The following is a 22,167-nucleotide window of genomic DNA, read 5'->3' on the forward strand; positions in this document are numbered from 1 at the left end:
TTCTAAGCAGTAACTGGTTGAGAAACTACTGAGCACAACACCAAAGGCGAAGGAGAGGCTAGCTCAGTAGCAGGTGACTGTCTGCCTCATGTGCTGCCCTCCAGAGCACAAAGGTGCCTGGATTTGTCCAGGTCTTTCAGGATACATGTGCCTTTCCATCAGCAGCATGCCACACTAGTCCTGTTAAGCAGAGCCAATGCACTCTTTGCTCTGCTGCATATGGAGAGCAGCATGTAGTAGCAACAGCATTAAGCACTTATCTGCAGGAATGGGTTCTGAGACACAGAAGTTGTGATGTGCTTTTCTCACATACACTTGTTTACAATGATGATAAAATCACAAAACAGCCCAGTTTGGAAAGAACTTGTGGTCCAACCTTGCATGGGAGAGGGAGCCTAGATGAGATTGTCTAGCACCCTGTCCAATCTCATCTTGAAAATCTCCAGTGATGGGGACTCTACCAAATCCCTGGGAAGGTTGTTCCAGTGAATGACTGTTCTTACTGTAAAAAAATTCTTTCTTATATTGAGATAAAAATATATATCTGATATCGATATAGAAAAAGGAAGAACTATCATACCCTGTAGAAGATGCTTTGTCTCAAAGGGAAAGAGTGGAAGCAATACATTTTCCTGAAACACAGCCCAAAACATGCGATATGTTGTCTTTGCTAAAGGTTGCCACTCTTTCTCCCCAGGAAACATCAGCATGTCCACTTGTGCTAAATGCTGAGTGTTTCTGCATCTAGTAATGGAAAAGCCTTGTAAAATCGTATACACTATTTGTTTTACAGCTTTCTCAGCACTTTTCCTTCTGTTCATTTAGAAAAAGAAATACCCATCTGAGAGCTATCACTTAGTATCTTTTATGTCCTTCCGCCAAGTCCTCACACATTAATACTCACATCAAAGATTTCAAACCCAGCAATATCCAGGACTCCAATGAAGAACTGTCTTGGCAGCTTAGTGTCCAAGGTCTTGTTGATACGAACCACCAGCCATTTGAACATCCGATCGTACACTGCCTTAGATAAGGCTCCAACAGCATACAAAACCTAAAATACATGTTTAAAAATACCACTGTGTGAAACAGAACTCACTGTGGAACACAAAGATTCCAGTGCAGTAGCCAATTTCAATCCTTGCTCAGAGTTTAAAAGAAATTTCATGATGGTTCTTATAATCACCAAGGCATACTTAGTACAACACACAGCTTCTCCCATTATCTATGCTGACTTTTCTTCAAATTGTTGTCATAGAAATATAGAATCATCTCTGCTGGAAGAGACCCTCAGGATCATTGAGTCCAACCGTAATGTATATGTATATGTATATGTATATGTACATGTACATGTACATGTATAATGTTATAAATTTGTATGTATGTATACTAACATGTACATTAAATGCTAGTAAGGTACCTCCTGGGAAACAGGTGGATAGCAAGCTGCAAATGTTTTACTCTCATACATTGCTGTGGAAGTTAGGTACCAGAAAGATCAGGGGCCAGATGCCAGCCATGATGCCCAGAGCTACTGCCAGAATGAGAAAGGTTTGTGTTCAACTTGCTCATTGCCATTTGCTTCTGATTTTTGAGGGACGTTACAGCATAAGCAAGTGATAGGAGAAGTCTGTCAAAAGTCTCTTCTTTAGCCTATATGTGATTACACCAATAGGACAGACCTGTCTCCAGCAGTTTTCCAGTTTCTGAGCCTTTATCACAGCCTGTCTTCAAACAACACTTTTCACTGTAGCCAAAATGCTGCAGCATCTTCTACAATACTGCTACAGCTGCAGCAGTGCTAACCCAAGGACTTCTGTTTCCTAACTTAAGAGATACCTTTAAGTGGATATTGCCTTTACCTGATTGAGGTCACACAGAGCTTAAAATTGCATTAATAATGAATGAGTGATGAGTGAATAAATAATCCACAGCTCAACTCTTCTAGGTGACTATTCTCATCCAGAATTAGATATCAACTCCCATGTGGTTTTACTGCACCTGATTTCCTTGAGTGGCTGCTACTAAGAGATCAGAAAAACAATCCTGTCAAAGGCAGTGCCAGCCACTATTCCTTTGTCAGTCTCTTTACCAGTTTCACGCACTTTCAGTCTGTTCCCCCAAGCATGGGAATATAAAAGAAGAACAGGTACTAGAGGTACATGTTAATATTTCTAGCAGCTGTCTATCTCTCTGAGATGTTACAGCCTCAAGGCTTGTGGGACAGGTTCCCAAATACCCTGAAAGGTTCTCCTTACCTGCTCAACGCTTTGACCTTTGGTCACATACTCATTCCCAACTTTCACTCTAGGGTGCAATAAACCCTTAATCAAATCAGACGAGTTGATTCCCATTAGGTAGGCAGCTTTGTCAGCACCTGATCAAGAGAAACAAGTTTTAAACTGACTTTGAGCTTCTACATGGAAACATGCCTAGCCAAGAAAGAAATTTAAAGTATGTCCACTTCCAAAGAAAAACTGGATAAAATCCTTGCTTTTGTAATGATTTGTTTTGTGTTAAGTGTGTCTGTACCCTCCCTTATGGTACAGAAGGTCATCTAGCTACCTTAGATTCCAATAGCTACAAGAATCACACTTGAGAAACTCTTCATATACAAGGAAAAGAATGTATCTCTACACTCGTTGTAGACAGTTCTGGGTGCAAGAGGAAGTGAAGGAGCAAGACCAGGAGACATGAAAGAGAAAGCTAAGGCACCAACTTTTTACAGCTATTTTGTTCAAATGGTCACAAAAGTGGAATTTCATTGGGTTATTTCATTGTTCATAGTTCATGATGTCTATTCACCTTCTACCCACCGCTGAACAAGCCTGCTCATTGCCATTTGCAATACAACTAAAGCATAGCACTCTTGGCTACATTGTGTGAGATGAAAGCCAACAGGCTGCTTCTTCCTCAACACAGTGCACAAGACATGCCAGACTTTTTAAGGTAAAGAGTACTTTTAGGTGTTATTCTTACTTTCAGTGCCATCAGCCTCTGCCTGCTCTTCTCTGGGTCTTTGTTTGAATTTCATGTTCCCAAAGTGCATGATGGCACCTGTGAGCTTGTAGGAACCAGACTTCTCATCTGGCACAAATCCCAAGATGTCCATGGCTTGCTGTGAAAAGGAAACACAAGTATTTTGTCACTTCTCTATTCATAACATTTTGCCACCCTGCAATCCACCTTTTCATGGCAGATATTACTAAACTGCCAAGGGGTGTTATCTCACAAAGCAGCCACTGGACCACCCTGAAGACCCAGCAGTGGCTGTGGAGCAGGAGGAGAGCTTTATCTAGCATTTTTTATATCAAAATTATAAGAACATTGTGCCCATGGGCATCACATGAAGCAAGGCCAAATTAAAAAGTGTAATAGTTTATCAGGTCTCCTGCTTCATAGTATGAAAGCAATTAAGACCCATTTCTGCTTTTGCTTTAGTCCAATAGCTTAAGTGATGGAAGTTTGGCTCCTGCCATCACTTTTCCTCCACACACGCACCTAATCCATGAAGAACAAAGTCAAATCAATACAGGCTTACATCTGTTGCCAGCAATTCTTCTCCATCATCCAAGTTGTCCACTGTAACTACTCCTTGTGAGCAAAAGTGGTAGTCATATGGGTTGGTAGATACCAGCAGCATATCTGTAAAAGAACTGCCAATGTCAAGATGGCCATCCATTCCAGATATCCCAAAAAAATGGAGGTCAAAAGATCAACTCTGACATACATATGTCTCTGCACAACGGTTTATAAAGTTTTTTGTTTGTTTGGGGGTTTTCTTTTGTTTTGCTTTACAAATGCAGGGCAGCAACCAACTGTCTTGTTCTACTAGTTCAGTCTGAAAACCGACATTTAGAGAAAGTGTGAATAAAAATAATACGGGAATACTGCATATGCATCTATTAAGCGTGTTTTGCAGTATACAGAGTTCATCTTTTCCTGTATAGCCCTACTTTCTGCCTTGTGTGCCAGGTAGGGGTAAAAATCCCATCTAAATACAGAGGAGAAAAAGATTTTAGTATGATCCAAGATAGGGACAGCGGGCATGGTTCCCCTCTTTTATAACAGACTCACAAAACAGCAACTTCCAGGGCTCTTTGCAGAAGACACTTGCTTCTTGATGAAAAAAAGTCTGAATATGGCTCTCTCTCTCCTCTTTCCTTTTCCTTCACATCAAAACCCCAAGATACAGAGTTGTTTTCTAGAAAGCTAGCAGGCTCCAAAACTACAGGAAGAGTCCTGCTTCCTAAATAAACAGAAACTTTCACCCACATTCAGCAGACCAAGGTTTGGTCTAGATTTCAACCTTTTATATACATACACACATATCTACATGTGTATAATGTGCATGTATGTAATTATGCATGTATCTATCAATATAGGTGTATATAAAAATCATATTCTCTATTTGTTTTAATTTGCTACGAAGTCACTATGTTATGCATTCATTTATCTGCACTTCTGTTTTTCTGTATTTATACTTATCTATATTTAGATATGTATGTGTTTATATACAAAGACATACATTTATTGTCTATAAAACAGAAGTCCCCATTGGTTTCAGCCTCTTCAAGAGCCTGCAGACATGCTCTGGCTGGCCAAAAAGGTGTGTGCTGTTGGAGAGCGTGCAGACAGTCTATGAGAAAGAGCATGTTTTCCCAGCAAAGGAATTCACACAGGAATCTCAGTGCAATCCTTCCTTGAAATCTTTCCCGTAATTGTCATTAATTAGGCCATGTAAAAGCTAAGAGGGTTAGGGATTTGACCACGCACTGTCAGGATAATAAGTCTTCAAAACAGATTATGATTGCTATGGCTTAGTAGCAGTTTAATGCGGCAATGAAGTGACTCTTCAATGTATTTTCTAAAATATGTTTCTTCAGAGCACAAATTAAATTCAGCGAACCTCATAATTTAAATAACCAGTGGAAGTTTTATTCAAAGCATTTGGAGATGGGAGCAAAGTGACTTCATCTGTTCTCTGCACTTCTCTAGCTGGTCTACAGGACCGCATTCAGACAGAGAAAACTTGAAAGGGGTAATGGCCACACGATCAGCAGCAGGCAGCTCTGCATTTTGCTACAGAACATATTAGGCTGCCAGGTTTGGCATTTGCGCAGAAAAGGGGAACTAGCTTTTTTACATGGACCTATAAGCAAATCTCCTCATATGTGAAAATCTAGACCATTAAATTTTTATCACCAGAAACGCTTTTGGAGGCGTAGCATTTTCCAGATGTTTTGAGACCTTGGATTACTCAAATTCAGAGTGACATTTCTTGCCTTTATAACGCTACGTTTCAAAAGCCCTGACTGAGTCTTGTTCCTTTAGTCTAATCTGAAATACAACTTCACTTTATAGGGTACTTTCATCAGCATAGCACAGGAAAAAAAAAGGGTCGCTGTTGCTAATATTGGAATAACATCTTTCAAATAGTGTATTTGACAGTGGAAGTTCAGTGTTCTCAAGTGGAAGTGTAAGGGCCTTTCTGAACACAGGGTTGCCCCTTGCCCCATCCTCAGCCACTGTCTATTCAGCTGAAGGTTGGTTCTTAAAAGCTGTGTATCCACGTAATGCTTACCCAGTAACTCTGGTTTCTTTCCTGACAGGATCTGGTAGAAGATGTGATAGTCTCTTTCACCTGGTTGCTGGAAAATCACTCGGGATTTCTCCAATAAATCTAGTTGCACAAAGAAAAATTCAGTGAGAAAGGCTCTCCAAGCTTTCAGATGAGCAATTGTATGTTTTTTTAAAAAAGGAGAGAGTTTGCTGCTTACAAATCTCAATATCAGCAGATGACAGCTTGCCTGTGGTTCCAAAATGGATTCGGATAAATTTACCCTAATTCACACAGAAGAATATTCTAATTAGTGCATTTAGTATACACAGAAGGAAACAAAGGATGCTGCTTGAAGGCAATCATTTGAGCCAAAGAATCAGTTTATGTTAACTCCTTGAATTTGCATGGGCATATTTTCAATGAGAAATATCGAACAATGATATTACACTTTTCCAAGCCTAAATCCATACATACAGCTGTGTAATCAGCTTGTGGGAAAAGGATAACCATGTACTTATCTGCCAGGCTAAGATACAGCAACGCACGTAGCTTCCAGTTTCATGATGCAGGTTTACTGTAATGCAGGACTCAGAGCAATCAGCCTGGGCATGAGACAGATGGGCTGCTTTTTTGACTCCTCCTCATCTGCAGTCCTGACTTACACGCAACTACTTACATCAGAAGGGTGCTGTGATTTTACACTGCTTTACCCATTAAACTTGCATATTCATCCCCTGAATTTCATAAAAAATTGAGTAGTTTTCATTTCATTTATCAGATTCAAACACATCAGCTTTTTTAAGTAATTCATTTCCGTCCCAGCTGACAAACTCCTTAAACAATGGTGTAGCTTTTCACAGATGCTTACAACCCCTCACCCTCTCCACCCCTTCCAATGTCGATTTTAACTGGATATGTTAGGGAAGCATGGGCTACAAACTCAGGCTGCCATCTTCATGCCACTCCTTTTGGACTTCTGAGCCAACACTAGCCAGATGTGGCAGAGGCAGAGCTCCTGAGGCCATTCCTCTCCTGCAAGCCTGATGGAAACGAGGAGAGGCCCAAGGTCATGGTAGCACTGAGGGACAAGCAAGGGCAGCTTACTCAGCCGAAAAGGTAGATGGTGTGGACCAAAGGAAGGAGCTCTGCTGTGTGTGTGGGTCTGCCGAGAGGGAAGATGTGGGAGGGAGCAGGGACTGTGGTGTATTGCTGGTCTAGTGACAAAACAAAGCCATTATAGGGAGAGGGAATGACTTAGGCTAGCAGAAAACATGGTAGGAAAATAAGGCTATGCAGCAGACATTGTCCTGGGAAAGATCTGCCATTGCTGTTCAAAGGGCTTTATAAAGCTAAGCTTTGCTTGTCTCATGATCATGTGCAGTTTAAACAACTATTCAGAGTGGATCTTCTTAGTTTATTTTTATCTTTAATATTTTCAGTAGTTTTTCCTGGTTAGATCCTACTTTGTTATTCTTCCACTGTATGGAAATACAGCCATTTCAGTGGACAAAATGAGAAGCAATTTATGAAGGAATTATCACAGAGATCTTATGAACTGGCCGTTGTTGAAGAGGACATCATTACGTTACGTTACATTACAGACTTACAAAACGTGAGGAGTTGTCATTTCTAAGGGTTTTGGCATTTCCAAAAGCTTCTAGGGCTGGGTTTGCTTGAATGATTTGATCCTCCAAGGTTCCCTACGAAAAAAGGTTGAATATTATTGAGAAACCTACAGGCCACAAACTCAGCTGTCAACTATAACTCAGTCATGCATTCACATTTAGAGAGAAGTCTCCGTAGCAAAGTGATTTAGACCCACCCTGGGGGTGGCACAGTGTGAATGGCATAACAGCAAGATCATCAGTCAATTCTGAGTCCTTAAAAGGTCTCAAACATTCTGCTGCTCTCTACTGCTTTGCTTTGTAGATTTTATATTTTATGCCGTCTGTATACGAGAGACATCACCGTATCCTCCCATGCACTGTGAAGCGTGTGGGGACATCCAAGTGGTTGAGTGTAGGAGATGGGCTATTGAAGACAGTGACAAGCACTGGAATGCATTAGATCTGAAATCACTCGGAGCTTCTAATATTCAGGATTTTCAAAATGAGAACAGCATTAACTGTCACAAACTTCAGTTTGCTGAAGGAATCTACTTTAACTGCCTGGGCTTCAGGGATCCTTCACTGGGGAAACCACACAAAGTGAAATGCTGAGGTTCATGACACAGGCTGACAGAGCCCAGTACCATTTTCACGTGGAAGAGATAAAACAGCAAAGCTGATGACTTACCCCAGTTTTGGTAGCTGGTTGCTGTCAAAAGAGAAACACAATGGAGGAGGAAAAAAAAGAGAGAAATGTGAGTACTAACATGAAGGACATCACAAAACATAAAGATTAGTCAGGTTAGATGTCTAGTGGGCACCAACACACCAGCAGGACTTTTTGAAGCCGTCCTTCAAAAAGCATGTACAACTATTGCTTTGCATTCACCATACATCACAAAACAGCCAACTGCTGCTTCTGCCCAGCTTGTTACTTTAACCCCTGCTCCAAACATCTACCCAGTTTTGCTCTGGAGATGTACCACAATGAACCAAAAAGCTAACTAACTGGACAGAGAAGAGAGACTGGTGGTAGGAATAAAAGGAGGTAAAAGTAAACAGACAAGTTTTAGATGATTAAGTCAAGCTGCCCTTGAACTCTTGGATTATTTGGGAAAAAAAAAGCAGTGATGATAGTGAAAGAAAAATGCCACCTGGGCTGATAAATTACACAGACTATCTTCCAGCAGCAATATTTGTTATTTGCACAACTGTTCCACGAGCACACCAGGTTTCAGACACCATTATGAGCACTAACCCCACTGCACAGAGCAAGCTGGCTCTGCACCAGTCAATCATTCATTAAGAGAGCCTTGCAGGCCTGAGATGAATGTATATTAGATTTTGGCAATGTGAGTTATGTGTACAGAATCCAAGCCTGGCTGAAATTTTGGCATTGTAAATACAGTTCATAGGAATTAGTTAAATCACCACGAATGAGAGTTGAGCCTTCAAGTGCAATGAAGCTCATAGCAAACAAGCTTATAGCCACACAAGGTAAAAAGCAGCGTGAATATAGCATTAACTATAGCCTTAGAGAGCACTTATAAGCAGAACAGCACTTATCCAGAGAGAAATACAGAAAAGCTGTTTGAAAAAATCTTTTGTCAAAACATTCCTTTTTTATGGACAAAAAAATCTTTCAACAAAACAGACGTTTTCACGAGAAATTGAATCCTAGTCCTTTTTAAGACTATTTTCCATGTGAAAAAAAATCAAATTTCTTAACCTTCACAGTCTCCCCATCTTTTGACCAGCTGTAACACAATCAGAAACATATTTAACACATAGGAAAACTAAAACTCTTAGAAAAAACCAGCAGCACTAAGCATCTGTTCAGAACCAGGAGTGGTTTTGCTGCCCTGTCTGAAGCATGGCAAGTTCAGGTGAGCTTTGCCTTTCTCCCGTCAGAACAGCATGTTCTCTGTAGGGCTGTGTAGAAGCATCAGTATCTTTTCCCAACGTTTTATTTTCTTAACCCTGCCTGTGGAGGTCTAGCACATGGTTCTGCGTTCAAGATGCAGGCCTGTGAAGCTGGATGTACACAACAGAAAAGCCTCAGGAGTGCGAAATGAAACAGCCACCAGCAGACTTACGTTCTTTTTACCAGGTTCACCCAGGGCTGCTACCGTGGCAAAGTACTGGATGACACGTTTCGTGTTGACAGTCTTGCCAGCACCGGATTCTCCGCTAAAGGAAGGAAGAAGATAACATGGGAAGGAGGAAGATAACAATGAACAATGGGTGTTGCTCAAATGGCTGTAACTCATCCTTTTCACCTTCCTGCCCTGCCAGCTCCTCCCTGCACACAGGCTGTTTGCAGAATCACCGACTCTGATTTCTGTGCCCTGTTGTTTGGCTGTTCCAGTGGAAATCACATTAAATTGATTGAATAAAGAGGTTAATGCCTACAATAGCAGCAGCTAGCTTTTTCTGTGACTGGGCTCAGAAATCCAGTACAAACCCATGCTACACTGAGCTTCCTTTAAGTGAATGAATTTTTATTACAAACATCCAGACTGAGGATCTGAGGTATACCTATACACAGCTAAGGAGTTAGAAAACATACATAAAACCTGCAGTAATTTACCAGCATTATCCAGAAGCACACATGAACTGTGCAGAGAGATATTCAGCTCTCCATCTTTCATGCTTGCCAGTAAATGATGTGCCTCTTCTGCCTGGGTCATCTCTCTCCTTTTAGATGTGTCTACACAACACTCTTAAATATGATTTGCAGCAAGAGCAATCACATTGAAAAGAGGGAGTCTTCTGTGTCCAAAGAGAGCAGCCACAGCAAAGCTAACCCTGGAGGAAGCTTCTTTAACTGCCTGCTGAGTTGTTTTCATGCCTACTTGGAATGAACACCAGATGGAGATTAGAAATGGGCCAGCCTCCATCAAACTCTTAGCTACTCCTTTTTCATGGGGCTCAAGGCAACCATCAGATGGCCAAATTGCTGGTTTGAATCACATTCCAGGCAATTTAGCAGAGCTTTCAAAGGTCAACTTGCATTTCAGTAGTATTTTTTTTCTTCTAAGTTTTTCACAGCAAGAAAGTCTCATATCAGTCAAATAAAAAAAAGCACTTACGTGATCAGCATGGACTGATTCTCACGATCTGTGGAGGAAAATAGATAAACTTAGTAGGCTGTACAAATCACTTATTAAAATTGCAAATGAGTACCAACTATTCCAGAATCAGTTTTGCAAGGACAGGAGATAATCACATGAAGCACAGATGGAAAGATAAAAACTAGTATCATCTAGTGTGACCTCCAGCAATGCCGTTTCTAGCCCTGGCCTGAATCCTCCTCTTGTGCTTTGTTGAAGTTGGTATTAAAGATCTGCCATTCATGCGTGTTCCCCCTGTGTCTGGGAAACTACAATAAAGAAAGCAATTTCCTGTCATCAGAATGCTTCTTTTCTTACTCCTGAGTACATCTTTGCTCACATTTGACCTTTCTGCTCTTGCAATACTAGACCAACCCAAGTGATTTTGCTGTTTGTTCACAAGCTGTTCCTTGTTACGTGTACATACGCTTCTTCAGTTGGCCATACTGCTGGAATGAAGTCTTATAGTGTCCCTGCTGTTAACAGCCTGACCAGAAATAAGCGTTTAATAGAATACTTTGCAACCTTAATATATTATTAACCAAATTAAGCAATTGCTAAATCGTATTAGCTTCCTAAGCCATTGAGCCTAAATTCCTCTTTTTTAATTTCAGTCATGGTGAACAGGTTACGTATTAGGCAGCTTTGCCAGATTTCACTGTTATCTGATAAAAGAGCGTTTCTTTGCAGCCATACACACATCCCCTTTGCCCAGCGCTTTCTGTCCCCTCGCAGCTGTGGCATTTTCCATCTTATCAAAACCAGGTGACAGCAGTATGTGTCTCTTAGGGATTTACCGATCAGGAGCCGGTGTGAGCACACCACTGCTGCCCTCTGCTGATAAACTCTTTTTTTTTCCTCCAGTAACTTAAGGATCAGGGTGAGAAAATTTCACAGGAATAACTGGAGTTCATTGCCACAAGGCTGGTGCGCAGACCCAAGGCCATCAGTGCAGCACTGACCCATGGCAGGTTCATGGGAGTGATGTGCATGCAGCACCTTCGATAGCTGGCCTTCACTACCCTTTGAACGCATACATCTTGTAAGTGTCAGAATACCGACCATAGACTGACAGTAGGTTTATTTCTGAGGTTGGGAAAATGCTTACAGACCTTGGGGCATTGCTTCATTTCTGTTATAAAGTGATGGATTCACCCAGTTCAGACAGCTAAATTTGTGCACCTTACAGAAAAGCCATATACAGAGCTTATTCTTACCAGAAGTACCACAGGGACAGTCAGGGGAATTTTTAAAAAGTTAAATATTTTAAAAATATATTTAAAAATTGACACATATTGTCAAGCCCCCGTTGCTTGTAGATTGTTCGCACATTTATTGCACACTGCAAAAGCTCTCACAAACTTCCACCGGGTACCAATCATGTCGACTAAATAAAGCAAAACCAAATTTGAAAGTAAACAGTGCCACTTACTCCGCAACATGTCGTGGTACGCATTGTCAGCAATGGAGAAGATGTGGGGAGGAGCCTCCGAGCGCCTCTTGCCTTTGTAGGCAGCAACCACCTCTGGCTTGTAGACAGGCAACCACTTGTAGGGATTTATAGTCACACAGAATAAGCCTGAATAGGTCTAGAGCAGAACACAAAACATGAGTGAAAAAAACAGCTCAAGGAATTAAAAAAAAAAAAGAAAAAAGAAAAAAAAGTTAATCAAGCAGGAACTGGTGTTGCCAGCATCTGATTTGAGTTTGAATTCCTGAATTTCAGCCTTTGATTTGAATTTCTAAAGCTACTGGTCTGCTAAGTGACTTCTTATTGGCAACTGATATCAAAACTACAGATATTAAACAGTTTTCCAAAGGGGAAAATGTATTTTCTAGGTGACAACCAGAAACAGAAACAAGCCCTTCAGCAGAACAAAGGAGCAGCCAACAGACCTACATACAATCTGCCTTGCTACTCAATGAGAGTTGTTTCTTCTTGAAAACAATCATTACGAAGGAAAGAAAAATTACAGTTTGCTTGTTCAAACCCCATTACTAAGAAGAGAAACCTGGGAGAAACAATCTCATATTATTTATTTGATGTGAGCACCTTGGAGCAATTTCTGGTGGGTGTTCAAAAAAAAACCAACTTCATAGTGTTATTCCCCAAAACTGCGGACCTTTTTCAGCTTTTGGAGAAATTGGTAAAGTTGGTGAAACTCCATCTTCATAGTTGGTCTTTGGGCTATCTTTGTGGATGCCCCATCCCTGGAACTGTTCAAGGCCAGGTTTGGTGTGGCTTCTGAGCAACCTGGTCTAGTGGAAAGTGTCCCTGACCATGGCAGGGGCCTTGGAACTAGATCATCTTCAAGGTACTTTCCAAACCCAAACCATTCTGTGATTCTATGATGCACATCAGTTGACTGGGGCTGGTGGTTCTGAGGAAGAATGAGTTTTCAATTGTAACCATGAATAATCTGTATTAGCTGTTAATTTTTCAGGTACTTGGTCCGCGTTGAAGCAGGAATGCCCAAATAAACCCAGCTATTATATGGGCACAAGCACTATGCACATATAGGTTAATGAGCTGAATTACATTGTAAAAGTTTCAGGTGAAATCCAGGTGCCTTCCCCTAAAAACAGCATTAGGACCTGTTCAGAGTGGCCTTGACACGAAAGTAAAAAACAACCCAACCAGTACATTAATTAAGATGACAAATTTAATTTTCTACCTATACTGATCTGTAAGCAAACTTATGCTTTATGCCATCCATGTCCATGTGGTTATCAGAGAAATGCAGGAAATATTTTACAATCAGAATTTAAATGGGAAAAAGTTGGATTCACTCCTCTGACGAATACCAAAAACCAGAACAGGGATTGGCTAGAAAATCTATAGATTCCCCTGACTATTTCAGACACAATTGATTGCAGCAAACTGAGAACAAAATTTTGGCCTTATGAAATGAGATGCTACTGAAGCTTGTTCTAGTGCTGACAGAAATTATGTTAATGATGTCATACGACCAATACAGAGAGCAAGGGAAAAGGCCAGAATGAAACAAGACAGATGTCAGCACTGAAAACAAAGGGAATAAAATTACTGTACTAAAGATAGAAAGGCTCATACTGAAAAGAAGTTTTATGTGTGCTTTAAGCTTGAGGCATTGTTTCTTAACAAGGAAAAGTTCATGTTTAGTGTTGACAGGGATTAATATTAGGACAGGAAAAATAAACTAGGTCTCCCCAAAGCCTTGACTGCTGAGAATATGTCCCATGACACTCCTTTCTTAGGCAAGCAAGTAAAACCAAAGAACTAGATGCTATCTTCTTCATTCATTTTTTTCTGCCTGTATTCAGACAGAAGCAACTTCTTTCCTGAAAAGCTGAGCAAGACCTTCTGTTTTGAGACACATCAAAGTTTCAAACAGAACATAAAGAACACAACATATTCAGACATCACAGCACTGGGAATCAAGATTTCTAAATACACAGAGTAATGACCCTTACATAGATCATCCAGTTGCTGTAGCGCTTTCTCAGATTGTACAACACAGACGCCTCGTTCAGATGGGTCAGCATAGCCATGTCCTCAATCATGTCAAACTTGGGAGGGTTCATTGACTGCACATCATCTTCTTTTATAGTCATGGTCTGCAAAGACAGATAAGTACAGCACCACTAGAAAACACAGGGATTTTCTATTGCTTTACACCCTATAGGAAAACTTTTCTAAAATATTTGTCTCCCCTGTAGAGGGAAGTCCTTCAGCTTCAACCGAGCCTATGTATGTAATACTGTTTGTTTTCACAGATATCAGAAGAATGGGGGAAGGCCGAGATGACAGAGGTAAAGAGTAGAGTGGTGTGGTCACATAAGAAGCCGTGGGATTTAAGTCCAGGGTGGGGTTTTACCTCTGGGCTCCGAACCAGAACTGACTGCTGTGCAGTGTCTGAAGCTCTCTTACACACCACCGCATTGCCCGTTTTCCCTGGGTGGCTTTTATTGGGGCTTCCCATTCACAGCTCGTTTCATGGACCCAGCAATTGAGTTTAAACCAAGCCAGACACTTTCTGGAGCTTGCTGCTCCGGCCTCATTAGTCACAGGTCAGCCAAAAACCTTTTTCATACCCTTCCATCTGTTGTCTCCACGGTCACTTTACCACCGCTGGTTTCTGTAATTTCAGCTTCAACGTAAGCTTTCTTATCATCTGGAACCCAACACTTCTTCTTCCCTGTGAAATTAAGAGACCGAGGATTCACAACCTTGAGCCAAACAGTAACACCATGCCTAGCTAAGTGACATTGCTGGGTTATTTTTTCTGTACAAGTGACACAAAACCTCTGGGGCTGCAGCAGATGGGCAGTGCTGGGGAGCTGCCTGCCAAAGCAGAAGCCGTAGGGCTCCCAAATGTCTCTTCTTTGAAACTACTACTTGGCTTCCTCTAGATCCTTCCAGCACAAGGTGTCAAAATATTTCACAAATGCTGGCTAAGCCTCAGCCTCCATGGGAAATCCATAATCATCATCACCAGGGTGCAGATGGAGGAACTGAGATCCAAGCCCAAATTAAGGCGTTTGCTAAAAAGTCACAGAGAAAATTGCCATCTGAGTGAAGAATTCAGCCCACATCATCTGCCTGACAGCTATCAGATCTGACCTTATTCCTGCACATACTTCTGACGTCTGTCTTGAAAAAGAGCAAGATTAATGACTCTCATTGAGTTACCTCTGTGGCTTTTTAGAAGTTTGGCGTAGCTACCCTATACTTTAGTTACAGCAACTATTCTGAATAGAACATTGGTGTGGTTATTGGGGTATTTATCCATACTACTATACCTCAGGGGTCATATAAATCCATTTCCTGACAAAATAAATTATGGGAAACGAAAAGCTAACATCAGGTTGTCATACAGCCTGCAAATCAAACAGACGTACAGGTACAACATAAAGAGACATCTTGTCGGGTCACAGAATCTCTGTCATTACAGGAACATCAATGTGTGGTGTTTCTCTTTCAAATGGACAAAGGAGTGATCCCCCCTTTAGCAAAGCAGTTCTAATATGCCTTGCTTCTATATCTAGTTAATTACCTACCTACCATAAATTGATAGATTATTTCTATTTAGTGTTACCTGGGGACTCTATAACTTCACAGAAAAAAGAAACCAAAACTTGGTTGAATAAGCTTTTGTATCCTGCTTTGCTCTGCATTCTCACAACTACACTTGGATGTAACCCTCAAGCGCTTAACCAGCCACCAGCAGCATAAAGTTACCAGAACTCACCATCGAAGGCGACGGTCTGTGCCATCATCAGCTCCTTCTCGCTCTTTCGGAGGAAGGGAGCAGCCTCTCCGAATTCCGACATGTCCATCATCTTGGCAAGCGTTCAAGGTGGCACAGCTCACAGAGGAGAAAGAAAGGGACCTGGTCTACCAAAGAAAGAGGGGGAGGGAATTTATTTCTTGGGCAATCTGAGGCGATACTAAACACTCAGCACAATGCAGCGAGTGGCTGATCAATGTCATAATTAATTTGAAACACAAATACCTGACACAGATTTGGGGCTATACTGCACCCTTAGTTACAACCTTCCCTGGCTCAGCTTATTTAAAACCAGCCAGGTCCTGTGTGATTCAAAACCTCAACATGGGTCACAGTTATCTCCACTGAAGAATTTAATCTCTTCTTTGTGGCATGAATGGTGCTTAAGAGCAGATGATAAAATGAGCCACTTGAAGCTGTGATTTTAAAAAACACTCAGTAGGGCCTGTTCTGGCCCCTTTCAAATTTATGTGGAGCAGGCGTATGGTCTCCAGCACATCTCCATGGGGCCATGCCACTTAGCCACTTCAAGCATCATCTCAGACAGGTGTTTTCTGTAAATCAGGGAGCAAATCTTCACTGCTGCAAACCGAGAACTGCTGCACAGGTGTGCGTTACACCTTTGGTGGGGCTCCAGGGACGAATGCCCACGCTCAGGCTGGAGAAAGCCAGCACTGAAGCTGGAAACAGCTCTGCTGCCTGCAACACACTCCTCTGATCGCACAAATCAGCACGTTAGAAAACCCAGGACCAACACGGCTCAGGGAGGTCCTGTGCTGGTGCAGTTTCCCAGGTTGCTGGTACCTCAAAATTCTCCGGCTTGGGTATCTCTCTGCAGCAAGGCACGGCAGAGGGCAAGTGTATCTGCAGTATTGGTGCAAGGGCTTCATAGCTTTTTAGACTGATGAGAGTTTATTAGTCCAGCTTAATACTTACATTTGTTTTCTCAAATGACATGCCCACGGTGTTTAAGACCCTTTTATAATGAAAGAGAGGGCAGGGGGTATGGGTGTGAGACTAATCTGCGGGGTTTGTACTGCCAAGCAATTCATTTTGTAGTTATGTACTCTCTAAAGTGATCGTATGGATATGGGGGTTTTTTTTGCTTTTTTATTTTTGTGTTTGTTTTTTTTTAAAAAAAACAAACACCCACAAATAAATACTTACACACACAAGCATGGGTAAAACACACAGGGGGCTGTTCAGAGAATGTCTAAAAGAAGTTCCACTTCTAAAAGGTGATGCGCATATGCACACAATTTAAGAATTCTAGATTTTTTTTTCTCTAAAGTCTAGGCACTATTTGATTACTATTCGAATCTGTACAAGTGACCCTCTTCCCTTGTTTTATTCACTGTGCAATATCCAGAGCAGCTGGACAAATTTTCAAGAGCCCTATCAAGACAGACGCTGTAGTCCTTCAAAATGTAATTCAATTTCTTTCTAACAAAATCCTGGTAGGGATAAATCTCTTCATCAACCCAGGCAGGTTTTTTCAACACATTCCTCCTGAGGAATGTGAAGCCCTAAGACAGCAGAGCTGCCAAACATTTTACACTCAGCCCGCTGCCGCTGTACAAGCTTGAGACTTTCTGCCCTGTTGTTGTAGAGCAAAAACTTTCTTCCTCAGAACTAGCCTTTACTTTTTTGCTTTTTAAAGATTAAGGTCCTACATAAGCTCAACTATTGTCAATTATTTTAACGTCATCCGAGCTGTTCAAAATTCCCAGCTGGAGACACAGCTCAAAACTAGCATGGCAAAGTCTCTCTCCCTCAGGAAGTGCATTTTATCTCTGGTGGAGCAATGAAATTACATCAGTTCATGCATTTAAATAGAACAGCATTAGAGCATGTAAGTGTCATTACGCATTAAACGTGCAAATGCCAGAGAAGCCACTTCAGTGTTAACCTTTAGGACTCAGAACAGATTCTCACAAGCCCTAATACACACTCAAGTACTCTAAACCACTTCTGTTCAACCTAGATTCATTTGCAGACCTCTTAGGGACAGCTACTCAGCTATCACCTCCTTATCTCGTTCTTTGGGGTTTTTTTCATATATATTCAGAATAAACCACTACAGCAAGCACGTTATGGTGTAAAGCAGCATGACAGCAGCTGGGAGATAATCCCCTTTTCTTCATCAGTCTCATGTGCTTGGAGTTATGACAGGGGCCAGAGCCCAGGCAGTGCACACCTTGCGGGTGATCTCAGTGAGCCCAAATCCATTGCCAGATATGAGAAGCTGGAAATTATGTTTAGTCTATGGTCATAGGATTATTTTTAAAAGGTAGTATAGTCAGGAAAGGCAAGGCAGAGCTAAAGAAGTTTGCTTTCCTTTCAGTCTGTGCTAGCTAACAACAAAAAGAGCCAGTTCTTGTATATGAACTTTGGAAGATCCCTGAAAACCCCTACTCCCTGTAGAAAGACAATACTGTTACACAAACTTAAGTGGCATGCTTGGGGCCACCAACAATTTGGTGGTGCATTCAGACTTGAAAAGGAAGGACCTGGTCTTAGCTGGGGCTGTTGGAAGAGCTACAGTAGTACTAATGATTCGTCTGCAATAGCAATGAGAGCCAGCATCACCTGTCTTTGAAAGCCAACCCAGTAATTCTCCAAGGATTGGGTCTCAGGTTGGATTAAGAGCTCCTTGGACCAACAAGCTGCTTAAAATTGCAAGCTGCATAAACCATAACCTCTTTCAGATGTTAGAGAAGACAGAAAATATGACTTGCAGGTACTGGCTGATCAGTCCACCCAGATGCATAATTACAAGTGATCTGAGACTTTCCTAAGCAGTTATTCTAGCTGGCTAAAGGAATGCGCTGGTGTTAAAGAAGAAATGTGTGTTTGCCATTCGAGCATTCAAGCAGCATCCTAGGATGACTAACATAGTGCTATATGTTTAGTGACATTACTACTAAAACCTTAAGCTACATGAAAACCTTAGTCACACCAAAAACCACGGCACGGTGTTAGAGCACAGCTGGCTACCCGCAGTTAGAAGTGAGAGAGGTTGGTACTCACCCTGGAGAGCACACAGAAAGTGTCACGACACCGTCTGGTCCACACTTTATATGTCCCTATCTCAAGGTCACTGGTGATAAGTGCTCAAAGGCATGGGCAGTTTTCCTCCATGCCTATATTTGTCTGCCAGATCCGGGGTGAGGAGACAATGGCCAAGGAGGGGACACATATGGCTGCGCCCCAGCGAAGGGGGGGCAGGAATGTCAGCGGGGAGCGGCACACTCCTCTCCCGCCACCCCTCACCACACCATTCTTGCTCCATGACTTAATGGAAGAAGTTTGTCCTGCCTCTGTGTTTTTACAGGGGCAAGTATTGCTTTTCCAAGTGCCTCAGAACTTAATTACCATGGCCTTTCGGGGCGGGGGGGAGGGGGGCAAGGGGGGCGGTGGAAATTAAGTCTATTGAGATGTAACACCTCCAGAAAATAAAAATCAAATTTATTGCACAAAGTGCATATGATTTTAAAGGAAATTTGGTTATGTGAACCAAACAGCCTTCAAGGAACAAAGCAAGGATGAGAGTTCTCACATTCCAGTCAAGTACCTTAAATCCCTTTCTTGGGGCACAGAGTATAAAAGCCAAGCCTATAGGCTTAGGTTTGGGATACGCAGGTGTTCCCCAGTTTACAAGCAAGGCAAGACAGTAAAGAAACTTAAGAATATATTGACTCTGTCTGAAAAGTGAATCACAGATAACGAACAAAGTAGGCATCAATTCTAGTGAGTATTTTGCTTCAAGAAACTCATTTATAAGACCGAGCTTAGGCAATGCCTGGCCTTCTTATTGTAAACTAATTTTTCCTATAAAACAAGCTCCATAAGTAACTCAGGTCTCATTTCATTTCAGCCCATAAATAGCAAAACCACTGACACATCCAGATTGATTTGCTTTTACCAGCATGGGTTGATATATATAAGTTCCCTTCGGTTTTAGCACAAACTGAATATAAAAGCACAAAGGAAAATAAATATTGTGGATAATGCCTGTTGGCCACAAGGGAAGACAATATATTAGGGCTTTAGAGAACTCAGTTCCAAGGAAACAAGTGGGAGCCAGAAGGGAGCTTATCCACAGCTTCATCAAATTCTTGGATAGCCGCAGGAGCAAGTGGTTTGGTTTATGACCAGTCAAAAAGAAAAATATATACTGCATCTGCTATTTTTAAAGCTGTTGTGCTGATGACTGGACAGTGACAGGTTGCACAGACAAAGTAGGTTTTTAAGAAACAGAGGGCTTTATGGAAGTGATAGGCTTAAAGACGGGAGATTGATGCAGCAGGTCTGACAATCCAAGTGCTTTAGTGACCTGGTATTTTTAGCTTTTGGAGAATGCAACCAAGAGACAGAGAATCACTGCTGCTTTGCTAAGAGATATGCCCACCTCCAGACAGGCTTAAGTTGAGGAGAGGGCCCTCTGCTAAATCTAGGGGTGAGGTTTTCGGTCCTGGTCTGGGTACATCTCTGAAAGGAACTGGATCTCCAGCTGAACACCAGTGGTGTGTGTCACGCTCCAGCGCTCGGCTGACTCTCCTGCTCTTCTCACTCATTTCCTTAAACCAGAATTGCTTCCCACCCACCCCAGCCTGCTGCTTTGGAGGCGCTCAGTGCCCCACAGCATGGATGTGTGTTGGTGTCTGATCTAACTTGCCATCTGACAAAAAAGAAAATAGAGCTAGTGATCCAGCTGCTTGGGTGAACAGTGAGTGAGCGTGTAAAGCTCAAGCAGATGCTGCTGATCACATAATTTGAAAGAAGGTGAATTACATCCATCACCCAGATTTATGGATGCTTGTTAATCTGCTGTGAAGACTGGGAATGTGATTATTTAATCCCATGAGGGTATAATGCACTGATACTCTCTCCCTCCTGCTCTTTGCCCACATTGCCAGTAGCTTTACTTCTAAACGCAATATTTCTATTATCATCTACTTTGCTTAGAAAGCATCTTTTTACAAATATTCTGTTTTCACTTACATCTCTTCTTCTGCTCTGCAAATATTCAGCTTTCATCAGTCCTGCAGGAACACCACAATCTCACTCCCACACCTCCCTTTTATTTTTTGGGGGCTGTAAACAACCATTTCCACAGCTGATACCAATACAATTTCACTGCTTGTGTCCCTTAGAAAGGGACACAGCCAGCACTGGTTCAAACATTATCATTTTTTTTCCTTGCTAGCCTGATGTGAATTGGCATTGCACATGTTATTCTTGCCTTTCTAGAGTTTATTTGCTTAGTCTTGATATGAACTAGGTTTGCAGCACATTTCCCCCAGATTAAATTTGTAACAGTGACAACCAAAGACATTTGTCTCTTGCAGGGGCTACTTTTAGAAAGGTTAATGCTGGTCACTGTTTCTAGGGAAACAAGGGACTTTGATAAGAAGCCCTTGTGACTAAGCTATTTTTAACAACATTACACTTTGGAAAGGAATGCAATAACATTTATCAGTTCTAGACACAGATAGTGTCAATATTGTAGTCTTATATAGAAAAGTTGGCATCTGGGATATGTAAAAACCCTGTTATGAACCCTCTCTGTTTTCTTAGAAAAAAGGTCAGGCATCTGTGTTTTGACAAAAGCTGGCCTTTAAACTTAATAAAATGTGCACTGTAATAACCTGGCACTCCTGAAAAGTAAGATCAATGAGATAAGATGCTAGTTCAAGATACAGATGCTTGTAGCAAGCATCTTCTGAGTAGGGATCCTCTGAACTGCTCCATAAGCAAGCAGAAGGACTATCCTTCTGCCAGATGCATATAAGTGACTATCTAAGGAGACTGAGAACCAATTATTTACCTCGGGGTTTCTTTGGTCACTGGCCCCTGCTGCTCTTGCAGTCTCCGTTTAAAGGACAAATGGGAAAGAGCCAAAATTATCTAGTTGGATGGTCTTTGAAATAAAAAGGTCACCCACATGGAAATCGTTTCAGCAGGAGAAAAAAGTGGATGTTGTACCCAGCAGCAAATCCTGGTCCATTCTCTACCAGTGGATGTATTTTCTCTTGTAAGGAATTGTGGTTTGCTTCTTCAAGTTGCTGATGCCCCAAAGAGAAATTGGAGGAGGAGAGAAGCTCAGCTTTAAAAATAGTAACACTGTGCTACATCTCTAAAAGATAAGAAAATCTGCACTGAATGGTACATTTAAAATGTGTTTATGACAGCTGATTTGCATTATTAGAACTAGAGATTTTGAGGTTTCTGCAAGCCTTCGCACCCCTCTTGCTGCAGTTCACATGGCAGGTAGTGGACATGAGTGCCTGCGACCTGAGGAGGTATCAGGAGCCTCTGTTCGTGCTCCTTTCAGAATCATAATTTAAAACAGTTTCTTCCACTTAAGTCTTCGCTGATAGCTACTGCATGGTGTGATAGCATGGAGGAAATTTAAATTTCTCTGCGGAAAGCATCTGCTTTCATGCAAACATGGCAGGGGAAATAATTTCTAAGCCGCCAAAAATGTTTCAAGTGCCTTTTAAGCCACCGAAATCCATGATCTATTGTCACCAGTATGCAGACCCTTTAAACAGAACATCTCTTCCCGCTTCGAACAGCTTGAAATCGCCAGTGACCGCGGAGAATTAAGG

The 22,167-nt window shown here is 41.7% G+C and overlaps 1 protein-coding gene across 4 annotated transcripts in view; it reads right to left on the reverse strand.

Annotated features, from left to right (window-relative positions):
* The window catches only part of MYH15 (myosin heavy chain 15), a gene marked incomplete at its 5' end in the record, with an annotated part of 45,855 nt that extends 30,250 nt beyond the window's left edge, over positions 1 to 15,605 (reverse strand). For 2 of the 4 annotated variants that reach the window (XM_080342746.1, XM_080342745.1), the window contains 14 exons: positions 905 to 1,054; positions 2,259 to 2,377; positions 2,980 to 3,118; positions 3,542 to 3,645; positions 5,585 to 5,683; positions 5,781 to 5,844; positions 7,171 to 7,263; positions 7,859 to 7,879; positions 9,267 to 9,360; positions 10,263 to 10,290; positions 11,716 to 11,872; positions 13,737 to 13,880; positions 14,358 to 14,461; positions 15,515 to 15,605. In XM_080342746.1, coding sequence (XP_080198872.1) covers positions 905 to 1,054; positions 2,259 to 2,377; positions 2,980 to 3,118; positions 3,542 to 3,645; positions 5,585 to 5,683; positions 5,781 to 5,844; positions 7,171 to 7,263; positions 7,859 to 7,879; positions 9,267 to 9,360; positions 10,263 to 10,290; positions 11,716 to 11,872; positions 13,737 to 13,880; positions 14,358 to 14,461; positions 15,515 to 15,605 — 1,407 coding nt within the window. Of the gene's footprint in view, positions 1 to 904; positions 1,055 to 2,258; positions 2,378 to 2,979; positions 3,119 to 3,541; positions 3,646 to 5,584; positions 5,684 to 5,780; positions 5,845 to 7,170; positions 7,264 to 7,858; positions 7,880 to 9,263; positions 9,361 to 10,262; positions 10,291 to 11,715; positions 11,873 to 13,736; positions 13,881 to 14,357; positions 14,462 to 15,514 lie in introns of all 4 variants that reach the window. The other 2 variants (XM_080342747.1, XM_080342744.1) reach the window with 2 other exon arrangements.
* Between the last annotated feature and the right edge of the window lie 6,562 nt (positions 15,606 to 22,167).

Source organism: Nesoenas mayeri, assembly GCF_963082525.1.
Source record: "Nesoenas mayeri genome assembly, chromosome: 1".
In the NCBI taxonomy this organism is placed as follows: domain Eukaryota; kingdom Metazoa; phylum Chordata; class Aves; order Columbiformes; family Columbidae; genus Nesoenas; species Nesoenas mayeri.